This window comes from Daucus carota, chromosome 6 (genome assembly GCF_001625215.2).
Source record: "Daucus carota subsp. sativus chromosome 6, DH1 v3.0, whole genome shotgun sequence".
NCBI lineage: Eukaryota > Viridiplantae > Streptophyta > Magnoliopsida > Apiales > Apiaceae > Daucus > Daucus carota.
In genome coordinates, this window is record NC_030386.2 from 25,622,746 (window position 1) to 25,643,348 (window position 20,603).

The 20,603-nt window shown below is 37.3% G+C and overlaps 3 protein-coding genes across 5 annotated transcripts; all 3 read right to left on the minus strand.

Moving 5' to 3' along the window:
* Positions 1-3,992: 3,992 nt before the first annotated feature.
* On the minus strand, positions 3,993-6,261 carry LOC108224831 (phosphopantothenoylcysteine decarboxylase). Its single transcript, XM_017399563.2, has 3 exons — positions 6,023-6,261; positions 4,972-5,299; positions 3,993-4,608 (listed from the first exon to the last, which is right to left on the minus strand). Exons 2-3 carry the CDS (start codon positions 5,278-5,280, stop codon positions 4,312-4,314), a joined length of 606 nt encoding a protein of 201 aa, XP_017255052.1. The 5' UTR covers positions 5,281-5,299; positions 6,023-6,261; the 3' UTR covers positions 3,993-4,311.
* Positions 6,262-7,329: 1,068 nt separating this feature from the next.
* Positions 7,330-12,240, minus strand: LOC108228167 (MA3 DOMAIN-CONTAINING TRANSLATION REGULATORY FACTOR 1). Its single transcript, XM_017403677.2, has 4 exons — positions 12,059-12,240; positions 11,700-11,936; positions 9,570-9,664; positions 7,330-9,438 (listed from the first exon to the last, which is right to left on the minus strand). Exons 2-4 carry the CDS (start codon positions 11,917-11,919, stop codon positions 7,618-7,620), a joined length of 2,136 nt encoding a protein of 711 aa, XP_017259166.1. The 5' UTR covers positions 11,920-11,936; positions 12,059-12,240; the 3' UTR covers positions 7,330-7,617.
* Positions 12,241-14,698: 2,458 nt separating this feature from the next.
* LOC108193021 (pentatricopeptide repeat-containing protein At5g50280, chloroplastic) lies at positions 14,699-20,271 on the minus strand. 3 transcript variants are annotated; one of them, XR_001801093.2, is made up of 3 exons: positions 19,440-20,271; positions 15,842-17,260; positions 14,699-15,737 (listed from the first exon to the last, which is right to left on the minus strand). XR_001801093.2 is itself a non-coding variant. In XM_017359585.2 (2 exons), exons 1-2 carry the CDS (start codon positions 20,210-20,212, stop codon positions 15,946-15,948), a joined length of 2,088 nt encoding a protein of 695 aa, XP_017215074.1. In that variant the 5' UTR covers positions 20,213-20,271; the 3' UTR covers positions 14,699-15,945. The 3 variants fall into 3 exon arrangements, 1 of the variants encoding a protein (XP_017215074.1); XR_001801092.2 differs by having other exon boundaries at positions 14,699-15,757; XM_017359585.2 differs by having other exon boundaries at positions 14,699-17,260.
* Positions 20,272-20,603: the final 332 nt, after the last annotated feature.

The window sequence follows — 20,603 nt, forward strand, 5'->3', positions numbered from 1 at the left end:
ATTTGTGATCCCATTATGCACCTGCAGAATCTGGGATATTTCAGTTTGCTTGGCTTGATTAACATTCGCACTAAAATAAACTCCCGACTTCTGGAAGTTTATAGATTGGCCTGAATATTTCTCATAACTGACAAGGAGGTTTTTTATGTTTCTTGCTTCCTCAGTAGTAGCTTTAAAGAACAGAAAGCTGTCGTCAGCAAACAAGAGGTGGGAGATCGTTGGTGCTGCTGGGCTGATTCGACAACCATGAATCATATCATTGGCAGAAGCATCATCAATTGCGTTTGACAGGCCTTCAACACACAACAAGAATAGGTAAGGGGAGAGCGGGTCGCCCTGTCTCAAACCTTTCTTAGGGAGAACTGGTCCAATAAGAGAGCCATTTAGAGTGAAATTATACGTGACTGTTTTGACACATAGCATTGTCCACTCAATCCATTTATCACAGAATCCCATAGCTTTCATTCGTCTTTGCAGAAACGACCAATTTACCTTATCATATGCCTTGCTGATATCCAGTTTTAGAGCAACTTCTCCTACCTTTCCCTTCTTTTTGCGAGACATATGGTGAATCACCTCAAAAGCTATGAGTACATTATCTGTAATACCTCTGTTTTTTATAAACGCAGACTGGTTTTCCGAAATCAGAGATGGAAGCACCTCTTGCAGTCTATTAGCCAACACCTTTGCCATAATTCGATAGAGTACATTGCACAGAGCAATGGGTCTTAAGTCTCTCATATTAGAAGCATGCTCCTTCTTCGGGATCAAGACCACATTTGTACTGTTGAGATCCCCTGGAAATTCCTTTCTTTTAATCCACTGCGTACATTGATTAAACACCTCATGTCCCATCACTTTCCAGAAACTTTGAAAAAACGCTGGATTGAGTCCGTCAGGGCCCCCAGCTTTATCAGGGTGCATTTGCTTTAGTGCTGTAGTAAACTCATCAAATGTGAACTCCTCTGTCAGCCTTCGATTCTGCTCTGCAGATAACATTCTATGACTGTCTGGCATTGTCATATTATTTATCCCTTCCTCTTCAGTAAACAATTTGGCAAAGTACTCCCGAACAATTTCAGACATTCCATCGTGGTCCTCAACTCTTTCTCCAGCATCGTTTGTCAGAAAAGCAATTTTATTTGCCTTCTTCTTTGCAGAAGCAGAGGCATGAAAGAATCTCGTATTATCATCTCCTTCTCGTAGCGAAAATAGTTTAGCACGCTGTTTCCAGTAAATTTCTTCCTGAAGTAAAAGTGTATTCAACTGTTCTTTCTCACTTAGATACTTCTTAACATTCTCAGCATCCTCACAGTCTACGAGCTCTTCTAAGTTTGCCTTATGCTTTCTTATTTTCTCTCTGAATTTATGAAAGAACGATCTTCCCCACCTAGCCATGAACGAGGTGATTTCAACAATTTTTGGGAGAAGGTGTAATATTGGGGTCGAAACCCAAATTTCAGAAACTTCCTTAACAAAGTCTGGTTCCTTTAACCAAATGTTTTCAAATCGGAAACGCCACTCCTTCCTTGATATCTCCGTGCTTAAAAGATCCAGTACAATCGGTTCATGATCGGACACTGGCGCATGAACTACTTTCAGATTATTTGCGGGGAATTTAGCCAACCAGCCTGCATTAGCAAAACCACGATCCAGTTTTTCTCTTACCCAAGCATTAGTACCTCGACCTCTTTCCCACGTGAATTTACCACCTCTTAGATTTATTTCCTCCAGTTGACACTCCTCAATCACTTTACGAAAGCCATCAAGAAGATATTGAGGGTGTGCAATCGTGCCTTTTTTATCAGAAGCAAACAGGAGATCATTAAAATCTCCCCAGATACACCAAGGTACATTTGATATATCCGCCAGTCTACGAATTAACCTCCATGACTCTCTACGTCTTGTACGTTCCGGATACCCATAATAGCATGAGAGACGCCATGACACAGTGCTATTTTCCATGAACAGCATATCAATATGGTGATTAGAGTAACCAGCCACTTGACAGTTTGCAATCTGCTTCCACAGAACAGCCAAACCTCCACTACGTCCAACTCTATCTACTGCAAAACAATGATCGAAACCAAATTTAACTCTAAGGTCCTCTATTTTATTAGCAAAAGAAATCGTCTCACTTAAAAATACAAAGATGGGTTTGTGATCTCTTATCAGATCACCAAGTGCTCGAACTGTACAAGGCTTCCCAAGGCCTCGACAGTTCCAACTAATGTGACTCATTGCTGCTGGCTAGCTTGCGTAGCAAGCTGAGCCAATAAGATTGAAGAGGTCCCTGCACAATCAACATTAGAAAGAGTAGGGTCCTTAGTTGTTGTATCCTTTTGTTGTGTCTGCACTGTAGTGAATTGGGCTTCAATTCTCTGCCTTTTCCTTTCCTCCAGATTTAGCCCATATAACTCATCTGTGTCCAGCCCATTATCGTTACTTAAATTTGAATTCCCCGCCTTAGCTGATACACTACTTTTGTACATCTCACTATATCCCTGATTTTTCTCCAGATTATCTCCCTTATCCCTTTGATCACGCAAATCAGTTGGTGAGCGCGTCCAATCAGTTTTTTGAAATCCCTGATTTCCAGCATTGTAATTATCCATCCCTTTCCGCCGCCCCCAGTCGCCGTCACCTTCCTCCCGGAGCCATTTGCTTTTACTGCCGCCAGCCATTTTACGTGGTGGAGCCCTTAGCCAATGTCCCCAGTCCTTGGTAATTTCTCCATCATTAGTCTCCAGTTTCTTTCTGCAGAAGCGTTCTGTATGTGACAGTAGACCGCAGATAAAACAAAAATCCCCCAGCTTCTCGTACTTGCAGTTAACCACAATCTCCGTTTTATCTTTTTTGACTATCTTCTTCTTTCTTTTCAGAGGCTTACGAACATCTACTCGGATTCTTAGTCGCATGAATTCACGCCATATACTCGAGTTATTCTTTGCATCATATTGTAAGAATGTTCCAAAGAAGTTTCCCAGTTGCTTACCCACCATCTCCGTCATATAGCCAACCGGCAGATCATGTATCTGAATCCAAAAATCCACTTCATTCAGTGAGACCTTAACAGGATCTTCTCCCACCTTTACTATGTTCATCACCAAGAGCGCTCCATCAAAAGTCCAAGGTCCATTATTCAGCACCCAATTCATGTCATCCTTATGGTAGAACTGAAACAAGAAGATCCCAGGCTTAAGATCTTTGATGTTTATGCCCATTGCAGGTTTCCATAGATCAGCAAGCTTTGTCCTCATTGCACGGCCATTGATGGTTTTCTCCGTCAGAAAGCGTCCCACAATACATAATTCAAATCTGTTACAGTCATCTTCCACCCCTTCATCAAGGACTAACTCTTCATTCTCCTCATTCTCAATATTCAAATCCTCCATCTGCATCTCTATGTCATCCATTGTTGCCATGAAGATCACAGCCTCTCACAATTCTAGGTTATAGAAGGAGAGAAAACATTCACACCTCTCACATAGAAGGAGAGAAAACTTTAGTCTATCAATATTAGAACAGATACTAATTTGTAAGGCATATAAGCCTGCATTGTCAAAAAAAAAAAATATTTGACCATTTTGGTAGATAAGAGTTTAAATTTATACACCAACCTTCCTTGCATCCCCACTTTTGGACTGCAAACTTTAAGAACGAACTTTCTCCTCCAGCCAGCTTTCGTTCTTTTAAAAAAAAAGTAATAAAAAGTAAAGTGTTGAGATTGCAAGACGGGAATCATAAAATATCAGTATCAGCTTACACTCTAGCATCCAATTCTCAAACTACTATCAAAACAAAGGTCTAAAAAACCCATGTTCTTCTACATTTGAACAATTAATCCACAAACATGGGTGAGTAGGGAGAAAGAATACTATACATGAATGATGAATGTAACAGGCCGATAAGTGAACAGAACAGAGAGCATGGGACCTTAGAGCAAGTCCAATAGGTGTGCTAAATCAAGTCTTAAATCCAAAAATAGGGAATATGGGAACCAAGTAACATACTAAACTGTTCAGTAGTCTTTCAAATACCGATGTAAATCCAGACATTCAGTAATCAGTTAGCATAACAACACTTGCTAAATTTGCGAAACTTCCAACACATTTTAGAATCAGGAACCCTAACCAGCTTTTCCTCAGCAAGCTATCAGACAGGTTAGATCTTACACAAGACCTATCTAAATTCAACAGGTAACACCCAACACATACAAACATGATACATAAAATTCCAAACAAGGAAAAGTACAACAGCAACGGACCAGTCCGTCTCCCTCGCACTTGATTTAAAAGAAATTATTAGTAATTACTGATTACTACTACCACCACCTGACTGTGCCTTTGACTCTAAAAAAAGCCTTACAGTTGAGAAGATGAGTGACGGTTCAGCCATGGCACCATTCCCAAAATCACCGCAGGCAAGCCTCTTGGACACAGGTGGAATTAGAGAAATTCCAAGTTCGTCAACTGACATAAGATGCTTTTCTGTGAACACATTGTTCCACATGTAGGTATTCATAGCAGGGGCCACAAAGAGAGGTTTGGAATAGTCCCATGCTCGCACAATGCAGGTCAGCAGGTTGTCACACAATCCATTAGCAATCTGCAGTAATAAAGCAAAATGAGTATCAGCAAAACCTACACAAAATCAACTATATCACAGTAGGCTGCTAGACCACTTGAGACAAACTATACGCCGACAAGGGTGTGTAAATTGTAATTGTGGTGTCTCTATATGTACAGGTACACTTTAAAATATAAAATATTCTTGTGAAGCTGTCCAAAATACTTGAGGTCTAAGAACCCTACAATGACCAATTAGACTTCCTCTCTTGTTGTTCCAGAAAATGAAAGGAAAAAAAAAAAAAAAAGAAGCCAATTTAGGCCTCATTCCTAATTTAACCAAAATCTAAGAGAGTAAAAGGACTAAATTAAATACCACATATAACTATATAAGACAAATTACCTTCCCAAGGGTGTTTGCTGATAATGGAGCTATTACCATGATATCAGCCCACCGGCGGAGCTCAATGTGGAGGACACCGTCCCCTATCTTCGACCAAGTAGACCATTCATCATCATCCGTATACAGAGTCACATCTTTAGGTAGTGATGCTCTATCAATAAAATGCAAAGAAGCTGTAGTCGCAACAGCTTTTACTTCAGCCCAGTCAGAAAAACTACTGCAAAGGTTGCCAAACTTTATAGATGCTACACTTCCACTGGCAGCAAGTAAAATCCGAGGTTTTCTCGGAGCACCAGTCGGTTCTGCCATTGGCTGATTCAATGTTTACCTGATAAAAAAGAAGGTAAAGGAGAAAAAAAGCCAGCAAATCTCAATAACAGTGTGTTAAACCGTGCACATATCAACTGATTGAAGATTTTCAGATTGTCAGCTCTTGAAGAGAAGCTCTTTGAGCACCACAACTAGTCATGAAATAAATTGACAGAATCTATATAGCATGACAGAATGTTTATGACATTCTATAGTGACTAGCCTGGTTAAATACAACTTCAGCAAGCCCGACTTTATGATATAAGAATAGGTATGAACTTCACAGCAAATAAATTAAATCTCAAAGCATGTCAATTCGGAGCAACGAGTCCAATTGACATGCGACTTAACTCATTCATGTAACCAAATGCTGACTGAGCAATGTTATAGCAGTATCATTTTACAATTGGGGCATTTTCAGACAATTAATCTTTTTAGATACGCGCAACTACGCGTGATGGAACGAAAAATCAAACACTCGCAGTGCGTAATTAAATTCTCACGACCTTGACAACAAATTTGAGCCAATGATTCACCGCTACAGGACATTCTGTAAACACCAAATCATACACAATTTGGGAAATAATTGCTCCGTGTTCAATTTCGTTTATCATTTCAATTCAATCGTAGAATTCTATATAAGAGACTCTTAGACTTTCACATATATCAGAACATATATAATAAATCACAAGCATCAAGAAATATATGAATAACAAAAATAAAAAGGAATTGAATAAGTTACCTGAAAGAGATACAAAGAGGGGCTCCGACCACCGTCGCCGCCGCGGTGGAGCTGTTGGGCACGACGGAAAGACGTAAGAAATTGAGTAGTGATCTAACTAACTGGACCAAGTTGTTGAGAATATAATCGTGCAAGATATTACTACTATTTTTTCAGGAAGAATCTAGATTTGAGCAAATAGAGCATAACTTTATTTTTTGTTTGAATTTAAGATTTTGTGTCCTACGCGGGTACTACAGGCTATTCTCGATATCAATTTATCCTTGTAAATTTTGTGTCAGTGGAAAAAATTACATAATAGTATATTTTACTTTTAAATCATAACACATAAATATTTTAAATTGAAAAATGCAATATTTTAATTTTTGCTATTTTATCAATAGCATTTTAATTTCAAATCACTTAATAAACCAAAAATAGAGTACTTCAATATGGACAACTTTAACAATGGCATTTCAAATTTCATGTTATATCTTTTCTTTGGTTATATTAATCATCGATATAAATATTTAAACACAGGCATTCAAAAATAAATTAAATTGTCCGCATGATGTAATAATTCTCGTATATTTTTATTCTGATTTTCTACTATAGGAGCAATTTTGAACGCATCAAATCTAAACCATTAAATTGTATATGAACGGACCTCGCTCCATCAAATATGTGATCTCCGTCTACTATACCTTTTTCTTAATATATACTTTTATTTTTTTTAAATACAAATATGCGAGTGTATCTCAAATTTCTAGGGATAATAGAATAATTATTATTATAATGAACATACAATAATATCATCATTTTTCATTCAGATGTCTTCCCACATTTCCCTTTTCTTTTTAATGAAAAATTTACTTCAACTGCACTACTAAAATCGATTATAAATAATTAATCAAACCCAAACTAATCCTAATTCCTGCTTTTTTACATTGATGTATAGATGTATGTCATTGTTATTTGTTAATGCTCCCAAGTCCTAAATCCTAACCAACCGGTTTCTTTTGCAAGAAAGCAAGAGCATCCATCATTTCTTGGAATCTAAAAACCCAACTTCTTCTCCTCCAAGTGCTTAGCGATAATTCCTTAATCATACACACAGCAAAAATATAAGCGCTTTTCCAACGAATTCAACAATGCACCGACGGGACTCATGATTTAGCATCTTCATCTGAGGCACCCAAGTGGTGCAAATCATCCCTCGCCAGCTATATACCATCACCACCTGCAAGGTAGCAGCAACTTAGGAGCCCAAACTGTTGACCGAACAAACACAATCACCGTGTCAAACTTTATAAGTATATAAGAAGAGAATCAACTTTGGTATTTAGCACCACTGGTTCACTGAACATGGGCAGAAAAGCAATGACACATACGCTTATGTAAGTTTTTGTATTGTCTAAGCAAAATGCATACACTAACTAAAACTGTCTAAAAAAAAAACCGAAGATCTACTTTACACAATCAGTAAACTCCATCTTCATAAGATGAAGAGATGAAAGGAAAGCGAAAACATGGATGAAGAAAAATAACTAAAACAGTTGGACCACATTTCTGATACTAACAAGTAACCCTGATATAGGGAACTATAAAAGGCAAGCTTATGATGTAGCCGAAGGTGGGATGATGGGACCATCTGCACTGACTGCACCGATCGATGGAAGGAGCCATCCTTTCATTTGGGCATGTTTAACATAAAATTTGAACTTCTCCTTTGCATTTGGAATGTCCAAGGCAAGATCATCAAGCCCGTCGCTGATTCTAGTAAAACCCTTTGTCATCTGATTAGTTGTGATCAATCCCTCCCTGAAACACTCCTCCAACAGATCCAGTAAATGGTCATTCTTCTTCTCCATTGCCATGACCAGAGCCTTTTTTACAACCTCGTGATTAAAAAAGGGCATCCCAAGATCACGAATACACTGGCACGCTTCACTCACCACACCACCAGTTTCATATTCCTCCAGAAGCTTTGCTATCTTATCTTTAGCATCCTCCACAGCCCAGCCTGTTCCACCTCCCCAGCACCTTAAAATTCTCTCCCCGGCATGTCGAGCAGCTAAAAGTGATCTGGCCACATGCACCGTCTCACTTCCACTGCAATTCGGCGGAAGTCTGGTTCCTATTTCATCCAAGTTCAACGGGGCCAAAACATCATCAATGACTGCCCTTGCTAGAAAAAGAGCCAGTTCATTTGAAGCATCTAAAATGTCAAGTGCTGTATCTTCAGCAGATTCCAGAAGCATGACAAAACCATCAACAATATCTTCAGTAGAAAAGATCTCAATGTGAAGTGCAGATATCAACACAGATGCCATCTCTCTCTCCCGATTCTTTCTATCCATGGCAAGCGTTATCAACTTCTTCAAGAAGACTGCATTAAACTCGGGTGCCCTGAGATCTTCTAGACTACGGATGAGCTCAGGAATATCATCTGAAAGAAAGTATTCATGGATGATTGCAACAGCCTCTTCTTTGTACAGCTTCAGCTTTTCAGAGTCCTTTTCATGTACTCCATTATCGTCCGAGGACGTTAGGAAGGAAGCATCAAGCCAGCCTTCATTAACGGCCTGGGGAACCAATGACCGAAACAAAGTTTTTGCAGATGGAATATCAAGAGCAAGGTCATCAAGGCTCTCAGCCAACCGAGCGAAACCCTTTAGCATCTGACTTGAACTTATAAGACCCTCATCTGCAGCTTCCCGTAAAAGACTTAAAATAGCTAGTTCCGACGTACGAATCTCCATGGCTAGTATTAATGCCCTCTTAACAACCTCATGATGGAAAAATGCAACTCCTAACTGCCGAATGCACCTACAGGCCTCCAATGTGTCACCACTTTCAACATATTCTCTTAAAAGGTCTGATATTCTTTTCTTTACTTCCTCAACAGTAACATGAGTGCTACCGCCCCACCTCCGTTCAACCAATTCTGCATGGTGTGGAGCTGATAGATAGCTTTTTTCAGCAGTTTGGAGAACCTGAAAACCCTTAGAGGATTCTGAGAGTCCATTTCTTGCCCTAGTGACAAAGGCTGGGGGGAGAATGTCATCAACCACAGCACGAGCAATGAACAGAGCAAGAATGTCAACAGCATCCAATATGTCCACAGAAAGATCATCAGCAGACTCGATAAGCATCAGAAAACCTTGACTAATCGCCTTTGAGGTGATGACATCGGCATAGAGAGCTGAAAGTAGAACAGATGCCATCTCTTTCTCCTTGTCATGTCTGTCCAAAGAAATGGAGATAAGCCGCTTAATGAAGTAAGGATGGTACTCATTTGACCCAAGTCCTCTCAGATCAGAAGCCGCCACATCAACATCACCCGTGCTAAAGTATTCTTCAATAAGAGAGACTACAGCTTTTTTGTACTCATCAAGTGGATCTCGTACGGTTGACCCGACAAGTTGATATGGTTCCTGTGAGGCACAAGAATGAGAATACAAGAAAACAAAATCTGCTAATAATTCCTCCTCCCATAAATGCCCATACTTCATAATCCTTGATATACAAGACCCAAGCGGTAAAATTTACTATATCCAGTAATTACCTCACCACTGTCATAGTTTGGATCATTTCGATCGATATGGGATTCACCATCAGTGTCGAGTAGTTTACCCCAGGTTCCTTTACCACCGCCACCATCTGTTGATAAAGTTAGTTAAAGTCTTAAAGATATAACCTTACAGGCAAAAAAGAAAAAAGGAATTCATTAAAAGATCATCTAAAAACCAGCATTTCAACTAGTGTAATCATACTAGTAAATTAAAAAGTAAAACTGCATGACAATTGCTACTCAAGTTTCTGATCTCCCTACTCGGGGAAATTTTTCCTAAATATCGAATATTATTTACCCATTATGGCACTAGGGCTGGGTGCCAAGCCTATACTTTTTTAAGTTTGATCATAATTAAAAGAAAGACTACGTTTTACGCAAAAACATAAAGGAAGCCAAAAAAACAACGTTGCTACTAGATTTTTATACTTTTTTTAAAGACCCATACAAGAGCAACATTACTAAACTTCACATACATGAACCACATTGCAACTAGCTTGTAAACTTTTCTAAGAGCAGCATTATTAAACTCCACACGCACACATACTTAGATTCAAAGCTAATAATCAGTGCTCAAAATAGTATTGAAATCACTTTCTAAAGGTTGAGATAGCAGGTGCTTATATTACAATTTAACATGCAAACTTCAACTAGAGCTAGAAGTATTTTGTAAGAGATGGAATTACGATGGGCACGGATCAATATTCTTGCATTCAATAAGATAAAAAGCTACTCACAAAGTCACAATTATAACATGCACACATTAAATGCAATTAATCAGCTCAAAGTCAATGTTTATATTCTGAACTTTCAACATTCAAATTAATAATTTAGACAGAAGTTCATAAGCACTCATCTATCCACAACAGCTCAAAGTCAATGTGTATATTTTGAACTTTCAACACAAACTAATATTTAATAAAGAGTTTCATAAGCACTCATGAGTCATGACTCATCTATTCACAAAAATAGAGAAACACTTTAAAAATTCACATATTCTACAAAGTTTAACTGATATTCGAATGGAACGCATGATAGGAAATAAATTGTCAAGCTTTAATAGTATAAAGTAGTTTATAATGACATAATAGTTCTTCTAGTCAACTAATACTTGCATATTTCAACTATACAAGAGATGGAAGTAACTTAAACTATTAATTCACTAACTGAAAACGAGTGATGTAAAAAAGATTCACCAACTAACAGCTAATGTGAATTCATAAGCAGACAGTCTGATGGATTCATAAACAAGCAGCGAGCGTATCCATCAAACAAATGCATCAACTACTTCAGAAACTATATAGCTTATTAAATCCTGGTATATTTTGTCCCAGCTATATATTAAATAGTTTGTATCAGAGCATTACGTGGAAGCCTATTCCATTTTTTACCGCCTTAAAAAGATAGGCTTAAAAGGTAATAAAACAATGCAAACTTAACAGGGCAATGTACAACGTCTTTTCATTAATACACAGAACTATACCCCAAAACTTGTTATATATGGAAACACACACGTACTAATTCTAGCGGGAAAAAGTGACACATGTGTAGTTATAAATGCAGTTGGGGTATGGATTCAAAAAGCTGTTGCATGCTTCATTGCTACTATACGTCACAACCTAAGAATCAAGGATACCGGTTCGGGCGTGTATATGGGGATACGTGGATTTGAGTCATTTAGAAAACATGAAAATATGGGGATTTGGGTGCAGGTGGATACATCACCTTAGGATATATACATATTTCATGCTATGTAAGACAAATTTCACAAATCTCTTAAGAAAACTGAAAGTTAATGCAAAAAATTCAAAAGCATAACTAATCATCTATAAAACAAGAAAAGGTAGTTACTTTGCTAACTAACACTAGTACTTGTCTTCTTACATATTCAATTCACTCCAATTTAAAATTTATATTATTATTTGGGATTGTACGATTCAAGTGTTGGGGAATCCAACACAAGCATAAGTTGGGTGACCTAGGAATACCTGCTGGCTGCTTCCTACATCATAACATATACTCTTACTCAATCTAAAGCTATAATATCATTACTCAAACTATCCAAATCCCAACACATACCCAAATTCCAAACAATCAATAAAACCACAGAGTATAAGCAATTACCCTTCTTGGCACGACCAAGTTTCCCCGAGTGAGTTTTCCGAAAATGCCTAGAACCAACCCCAGGATTACCGGCCTTACCACCAACCGGAGCTTTCACAAAATGTTCCGACACCAGCTTAGAAGGCGACAGAGGCGAGGTCGACAAAACCTCAGCACTCTGCGCCGCAATTTTCAACATTTCCCTCTGCTCCTCCGTCAAAAAACACTCACTCGAAGCCATTTGTCACACTCTAAACCCTACAGACAACATCAAACTAATTAAACAAACTAGTCATCTAAAACAGTTAAAATAATCAGTAAAAATCAAAAAAATGACAATGCATAGGATTAAATTAGATTAACTGAGTTTTGAAATTTACCTAATTGTGGTCGCGAAGAGAGTGAGGGATGGAGATGATGAATGTCGGCGATTCGAAACCCTAATTGAGGAAGATGGATAGAGATATAGATACAATTTTGTGTGTGTAGATAAAATGAGGGCCGGTGTTGTAAGGAAACCCTAGATCCAGTTACATATGTCTTGCCCTTTTCTGGAAATGTCGACTGAAGTGGAGTGATAACTTGGGGGTTAAATGGCAGTTAGGTCACTCAACTGACTAGTAACTTTCAGTTGGGTCATCCAACTCAAAAAACTGTCAGTCAACTCACTACTGTCTTTAAAATTTTCAGATAGGTCATTGACCGTTACTAACGTTAAATAATGGATGAAAATTTGACTCAGCAACGGAGTCAAATAATGGATGAAAATTTGAAAATTCGAGAAATTTGTTCTTGACCTTCATCTCACGATTTCAGGAGCTACATATCACCGTTTTTGATGTTCTATATACCAAATTGAAGCTTGTTTCGAGCTCTTTCTATTGATACCAACACCATTGTATAAGGTTGATCATTGCTTTATTTCATTTTTAAAAAAAATATATATATACGAATTGGGTTCTTCATTTCTGGGCTGTTTTGGATGTTCTTGATGCTACCAATAGTTTTTCCATGCTTAATCGAGTCTATTTATATGAATTTTTGTATTTGTTGTGTTGCTAAATGGGTTAGTCGAGTTCTTAGTTTTTCTTAGTTTTTAATTTCAATTTTCTGCTTTATTCATTGATTGTTAGTATGTCTTGATATGGTTATGAGTTTGTAGATGTTATAAGCTTTATTTTGGTGTATGAATCGTAAATTTTGGTTAAGAAACGAAGGAAATCGATATTCGCCGGATTTCTTGAGCTTTTCGCCGGAAGGAATGGCTATTCGGCCGGATTTTCCATTCTGTAAAGATTTAACGGAGGACCGTCTATAGTCAACGAGATTTAACGGCTGTGAAATTTTTATCGTGTTCGATGATTCACTTGCACACTTTTACTAGTTAAGTGACCTGAGTGACAGCTTTTTGAGTGCGATGACCCAAGTGAAAGTTATAGGCCAGTTGAGTGACCTAACTGCCATTTAACCCGATAACTTGGCTACTCACTTGTTTAATATCGTTAAACACAGGAGGGGAGTCAGGGTAGAAGCGTAAAAGCAACTTAAGGAAATGAAATGCCAAAATTGTTTAAATGATTAAATTAAATTTGTACATCCGTTTTAAAATTGAGAAAAATGGGCGTAGGCTGCTCACAACAATATCGGTTCATAACCAAGCACTCCCTCCGTCCCACCGACAGATGTTTACGTTCATTATTTGCACGTATTTTGAGATTTTTATAAAATATAGTTCAATAATATTTTTTTAAATTTTCTTTTTTTTGAATAAAAGTTTAAACGTCAAACTTTTTTTCAGGATTTTTTTAAAAAATAAATATATAATGTAAGTATACTTTATAAGAGGCTCAAAATGCGTGTCAAAAAGTAACGTAAAGAACCTGGTGGGACATAGGGAATAACTCATCAAACTGAACTCGATATATCAAGTTGGTCACTGAACTCAAAACCGTCTCAAATTGGTCACTTAAGTCAGTTACATGTATTTTTAAATATGAGTTCAAGGAGTAAAATTATTAATTACAAAGATTTTCACATTATTTTTGAATGTTACTACAATTAAGTACAAGGTTGTGTATTCTAGTATTTATGATAATATATTTAGGTATTATTATCAAGTTTATTTGTACAAACATGAAGAGTCCTTAGTTAAAAACCTAGTTGGCATATCAGAACATCAAAAACCTCTGTTGCGCTCTCATTATCCGGCTACTCTCTTATTCTACTGTTTGAAACCCTACCCAACGACCATCGTGCGACACTCATTTTAATCTTTGCTTTTCGATTGATACGGAAGTTTATCTTCGATTCTTCCTTTCATCTAATTTATATACTCTATCTTGTAATTAGGATTTCTCAATTCGATTAGTGTTCTTATGATTTTGATTAATTTGATTTTGTATTATATGATTGTAGATATCAAGTATGGAGGAAGATTGCAAGTGTTTAAGGTTCGAGTGGAGGCAATACACGGTCATTATTCAAGTAGATCCACGTAATACACGGTTGAAAATTATGTTTAGTACCACCACTAATAATATATGTGCGAACATTTTAGGGATTTTGAATACCATTAGCACCCTCAAAAATGCAAATTATTGGTATTTGTTATCTTATTGGTAGGTCTTGAAAAAACTATATGTTTAATTTCTTTAAGGATAAATGATGATAATTGATAATACACATGGGTCATGTTCCACATAGAATCATTAGTCATAGAACCCACTTATGTTCTACAAGTAAAAAATATTACATAAAAATATTGAAAAATATATAATTTTGTGAATTATGTTGTACAAAAATTATTATTTTATTTGAAATTTTGAATATCATATATGTTTTGCATGTAGAACATGACAAAATATTTTATTTTATGAAATATATTTAGTTTGCAGAATATTTGTTCAACTGTAGAACAAACACAATCTACTTGTTTTTTTTTTTTGCCAAATAAATATAGAAGATTTCATTAATCAGAATAAACATGCTGGGACAACCCTAACTGGCGATACAACCAAGTGGAAAAACAAAATAATTTGTTTCCTGACTGTTTAACAAATAGAATTTTAAACATTCTTGAATCTATGAATGAAATCAAAGACACCCAAATCAATCCAAATTGCACCGACATCCCTGAAAACAGTAGTATCACAATTGACATTAACACATAAGAACGATAACCTAGTGTTCAAAAATCCCAATTGCGAAAGACGAGCTCTTGTAATAATCACCACCGCTCCAGCCTTGATACGATCTTTCCAGATCTCCCAAGACACCAATTGAATCACTCCCAAAGGACCAAAATAACAAAACAAAACACACCAGAATATACTAAAACATGCGACACACTCCAAAATGGGAGACACAAACAACTTCAAAAGAAGAGACATAGAAACACCCAAATGATGAATGCAAGATTCTCACCCAAAGGTGAAGATTATTGAAGGAAAAATGAAGAAAAAAACAATAGGCAGGAGAAAATAGATCTCCCAAGATAATTATGATCTAAAAATCTCCCAAGATGATTATGATTACTTAGATGAGCAGAGGGGAAGGGGAAAAGAAGACGGCGGATGAGGAGAGAGAATGGGGTCAACTCTCACTGAATTTACACAATCTACTTATTAAACATAAACGATCTTCAACAATTTTAATGAATTAGTGATATTTGTAGAATATACTTCACAGGATAATATATTTTATAGTATTTTGATTGCAGTCTCACAGCTCTCCGATGAAATAGTACTCTCCATAGAACTTTCCTATATATGAGTTAACACTCAGTCTGCAGTTCCGCAATCAAGAACTAATGTAAGCTGCAATAACTGTAGTATCAATATGCTTTTCTGATTTTGCAGGCATCTGCAGGGTAATGCAAGCTTCGATGAGTTATGCTTCCACAGGATCTGTAACCACCTGGTGAGTCTCAACCTGATGAAGAATGCATGAAGCATCTGGTAGATGTACAAAGCAGAAGCAGTGTCCTATGTATACAAGGAGTTTCCCAACTAATTGCAATGTCCTTCTGTGAAACAATGATCGGTCAAGTCTATTACCGATCTGCACAAAACATCAAATTTCTGATACAAGATCAGATAAAACTTGGGACTCCTCTTTCTTGACCTTTTAGAATTAAAGCAGTGAATAGTTGGATACCACAATACCTTATGGCACATTGGGATCTAGCTCCGTCCATAGCATGCAAAAGACCACTATAGAAGCATCCCTCATATAATCTACCTGCCATGGATGTAACAGTAATCAAACTCTAAAATTTGTTCTTCATAACTCGACCAGGGCCATGAGTTCTTGAACGCTTTGTCTTGTTCTTCCAGAATTCATCTTTCTTTGTTTTCTTTTTTATTTTCACTACACCCATTCTGCTATTTATAATACCAAGAATGGCACTCTTGTCCTTCTTGTTCTTTATTGCAGCTTTGACATCCAAGATTGATCGTAGCTTCTCATATGATTCGGCATCAGGCAGTTGGCCACTTTTAACCATCTGTTTATGATAGAAAAATGCTCTCTTAAAATCACGAACACGAACAAAGGCATAAATCATAGTGGAGTAAGTAACCGAGTCAGGTTTTAGATTAAGACCCTTCATCTCATTCAGCAGTTGTGGTATCTTTGAATCTTGTCCTCCCCGAGCATATGCATTTATCAGCATATTGTACGTCATTACAGTTGGCTTATAACCAATTTTCCCAAATTCACTAATCACATCTCTTGCTTCAGTGTAGTGACCTTGTTTAGCAAATCCATCTAAAAGTATGTTGAAAGTCACCCGAGTCCCCTCAATCTTATCCTTGATCATCATTTTCCAGATTTTCATGAGTGTTTGGGTGTCACCGGAACGTCGAAATGCATCAAGTATGGCTGTATAGGTTTCTATAGCAGGTTTTATGCCCTCTTCTAACATGCTCTCAAAGGTCATGTAGGCTTTCTCATGCCAGCCACTGAGAGAATAAGCATTGATAAGAGCTGTACACGAGTGTGAGGTAGGTTCAACACCAGCTTTCTTCATCCTCAAGAAAGCATCTGCGGCCATGTCACTCATATTCTTCTGTCTACCATAGGCGCTAATCAGGCATGTATATGATTTGACATTTGGCTCTAATCCCATAGTTTTCATTTCTAGAAGCAGTTTCTCAATGGTTTCAGGTTGAATTCTTCTTTTGTATGCATCTATTAATATGTTATAGGTGGCAGCAGTAGGTGCAATACCCTTTGCATTCATTTCAGCAAATAAGCCTTCAGCTTCTTCGACCTGATTTGACTTGCCATATGCATCCATTAAAGTGTTATAAACGATAGCATTCGAGGCAATCCCTTTCTTCTCCATTTCTTGTTGTATAATAAGAGCTTCTTTTTTCAGCCCCTCATCACAGAACGATTTAATTAGAGCCCCCATAACTTCTATAGTCCACTTCGTTTTCAATTTCTCAAAGAATTTCCATGCATCTTTTGCACTGTTTCCATTCTTCCTCATGATTGTAATCATCATTGAACATGTCACATGATCAGGTTGCACATCATTTTTTTCCATTGTCTCGTACACTATCCAAGCATCCTCATACCTGATACAATACAAGTAACTTCCAATTATAAACAAGTCCCTTTGAACCAAAACAACTAAACCGTGCAACCAACAAACTGCAGAATATATTACAGATGCTAGCAACTCAGATAAACCACACAAAGTGCATGCATAGTGAGACAAGTAATATGTAAGTACTAGTAAGTAGTAAGTAGTACCCCAGTATGTATCTGACTAAGCAGTTCCAATCTTCCACCAATCATAAAACAGGATATGATTATGTACCGACAAAATAACTACGATAAACAAAAACATGTGAAGTAGGGTGACAATATCTAACATAATCCATCATCTAATCAGAACCGACTCAATTGTACACTATTGTTCCTCTTGTGATTGATAGCTCAATAGCTACAAGCAATAGATAAAAGCTGCTTCCCATAGACGAAAAGAGGCACTTCCTTCCCTTAAAAATGACATTTCCATACAAAGCCCAAACATGACACAAGAATACTTAACCCACATATAACCCGAATGGCTAGCATTTCAAAGTTTTCACTCCTTTTAACTTATATACATATTCATTTTAATCAGGTGTAAATCGTAATGACCTTTAGTCCATTCAATTTATGACCGTGTACCCATCAAGCCCTAAAGTTTAAACTCGCATTGTTTAGCCCCAAGGTATCTGATATATACCTATTGAGTATTGACCCTTATACCGCGACACACATGTATAACTATATATCACACGAAAAAAAGACAATTGACTTTGTGATTTCCCTTCAAATACCTATTGACCCTCCCAAAAAGATGAAGAGTTGTATTGACTTTGGAGGCGTTTCGTTCATGGTTAATGAGCCCGGTTAACGAGAACCGGAAACTCAAACCCATGTCTTGGTGTTTGGATTAACAATTTTGTGATATGGAATGGGAACCTCAATCTCACTTGGAGGGTAGATCATTACTTATACTCCCCTTGGGATGCCCATTCCCGGACCCCTCATTCCCACTCACGATCCAAACACCCCTTTTGTTTTTTCGGAGGAAAATCATAGTCAATTGTCTTTAATTTGTCCTAAATAGCTAAACGGTCGTAAACTTGGCCAAAAGGCCATTAAGCCTTTTAATCAAACATAAGATTGTGGTTGGGAACATGCAATTCATTTCAAATGACATGATTTGAAATGGCATTTCAAATACTCAACTTGATACTAGTATTTGAATGTATTTAATTTCAAATAAAATCAAGATCCAATTTTTTTTTTTGTATTCAAACATGTCATTTGCTCAAAGCCAGGATTTCCAATGATATTTAAGTTTCCAAACAGGCCATTAGAGCAAGTCCAATAGGTTACTTAAATGAGCTCCTAAACTCATTTTTAGGTAATGCCTCAAAAAGATGCACTCCAACACTATCCTAGTGATTACCTAAATCACTAGCACAACCTCAAATTTTCTAGCCATTACCTATTTATAAGTAACCCCTTGCCATTACCTATTTAATATTTATGAATAAAATAATCATCTCTCCCCTTCTTTCTTTGTCTTTTCCTTCCTTCTCCCCTTCTCTCTCTCAAATTTATTATTAAAATAATCTTAAGAGAACAAATATAGGGATCTCTATTGGAGTTGACACTAAAAGTAGATTACCTAAATCACTAAGACACACTAACATTCATTATTTTATATTATATATAAGTAATGAGATAGGTATCCAATACTATTGGACTTGCTCTTAGGGAGTTAGAGCAAGTCCAACAATGTCCTAGAAAGTGCCCTATATATATAATAAAAAATAATGTCCTAGTGATTTAGGACATCATTTCAATATAAAAACTCCAACAATATGCCTTATTATTGTGCCTTATTATTTAAATAATAGTATATTTGAATTATTGTTGGAGGGAAGTAGAAAAGAAAGAGAAGAGAGGTGTGTTGGAATTTGAGTAATCTAATATTTTAGTGATAGAAATGGTTTAGGCATGCATGATTGTGCCTCAAAAATAAGGCATTTGTTAGATGTCCTAGTGTTTTGAGGCACCACTAGGACATTGTTGGAGCACCATTTTACCTCAAATGCCTTAAATTTTGATTTAGGACATGATTTTAGGGCACTCTTGGACTTGCTCTTATAAAACAACACAAATATTGACAGTTTTCGAACCCGACCCCAAACCCGAAACAAACAATTAAGTGTAGAAAACCTAAATCCATACCTTCCACAGCTGAAAAGGCCAGAAATTGCAGCAGCAAAAACATGGGCCTCCCTAAACTGTTTCCCATTTGGTAGGTTCCTAAACAAAAGCATCAACTTATCTCCCATGCCAGCTCTCCCCAACAGAATAAACAAAATTGAACAAGCCCGGGCGCTAATCAATGAAGGCTCTTGCAATCCCATCCACTCAAAAAAATACAAACAGCTCAACACTACACCCTTCTCTTCACCCATCAAATCCAACACTTTCACACACTCTGTTTTCCCTAATTTGCCCTCGTAAGGCCTCAGAACTTCTCCTAGAGTCTTGTTCTCAGGCAAACTCTTAGCAAGTTTCAAAATTTCAAACACAACATCACCATCACCACCCCCACAATCCGGGTCAACTTCCGGGTCGGGTCCCGGGTGGGACCTAGCGGGAAAATCGGGTTCAACTTCTTGGGCATCAATGTCTTCAGCTAGGTGCCAAGAAGTCCGGCGATTCTTCTGAAGGGTAAGTTTACCTTCACGGGTCGGGTCGGGTTGTGGGGTGGAAACCCGGGTTTTGAAGAATTTAAGAAACGGGTCGTGGGTGGGCTGCGGTGGGTCTTCTTGAATCGGGTCTTGTTTGTGTTGAAGATGAGGTAGAAAAAATGAGGACTGGGAAGACTCAGAAGTGGCGGATAGTGAGGGATAGTGTGGAGACTTGAAGTTGTGAAGGGTTGAGTAAGTGTGAGTGGGGGGTTTACATAAAGGAGGAAGAAGAAAGAAACAGGGGTTGAGTGCCATTTGCATCGCAACTCTCAAGTTATGTGATGGATACAACTTATGCAGACTGTACGTGAAATTGGAGACAAGCGGACTCCGCAGAAGTTAGAAGTAATTGATACAGGGCGTTTGGCTGAATTTAAAATAAGTGTTTTTTGCTTAAAATAAAAAAATGAAATAGAAGCCAGAAGCAAGTTAAGACTTATAAGTGATTAAATCCCAGCTTATTTTAAGCACTTCTTGACTTTTTACACAAATAGCAGAAATAAGTGCTTCTAACTTATAAATCCAGAAGCTGGCTTATTATCTGTTGCCAAACACCACCATACTCCCTCCGTCCTTTTTAGTTATCAATATTGTTCTTGTCAAATTGACCAAAATTTGACTAAAATTTATTAATATTTTATCAATTGAAAAA

Coding starts and splice junctions, on each gene's coding strand:
- LOC108224831 (XM_017399563.2), bottom strand. CDS start 5,280: ATGGCAGAACCGACTGGTGCTCCGAGAAAACCTCGGATTTTACTTGCT. Junction 4,609..4,971: donor CAGCAAACACCCTTGGGAAG/GTAATTTGTCTT, acceptor TTATTACTGCAG/ATTGCTAATGGATTGTGTGA.
- LOC108228167 (XM_017403677.2), bottom strand. CDS start 11,919: ATGGCTTCGAGTGAGTGTTTTTTGACGGAGGAGCAGAGGGAAATGTTG. Junction 9,665..11,699: donor ACTTGGTCGTGCCAAGAAGG/GTAATTGCTTAT, acceptor CTTTATCAACAG/ATGGTGGCGGTGGTAAAGGA. Junction 9,439..9,569: donor CAAACTATGACAGTGGTGAG/GTAATTACTGGA, acceptor TGTGCCTCACAG/GAACCATATCAACTTGTCGG.
- LOC108193021 (XM_017359585.2), bottom strand. CDS start 20,212: ATGCAAATGGCACTCAACCCCTGTTTCTTTCTTCTTCCTCCTTTATGT. Junction 17,261..19,439: donor GGCCTTTTCAGCTGTGGAAG/GTATGGATTTAG, acceptor GTATTGTATCAG/GTATGAGGATGCTTGGATAG.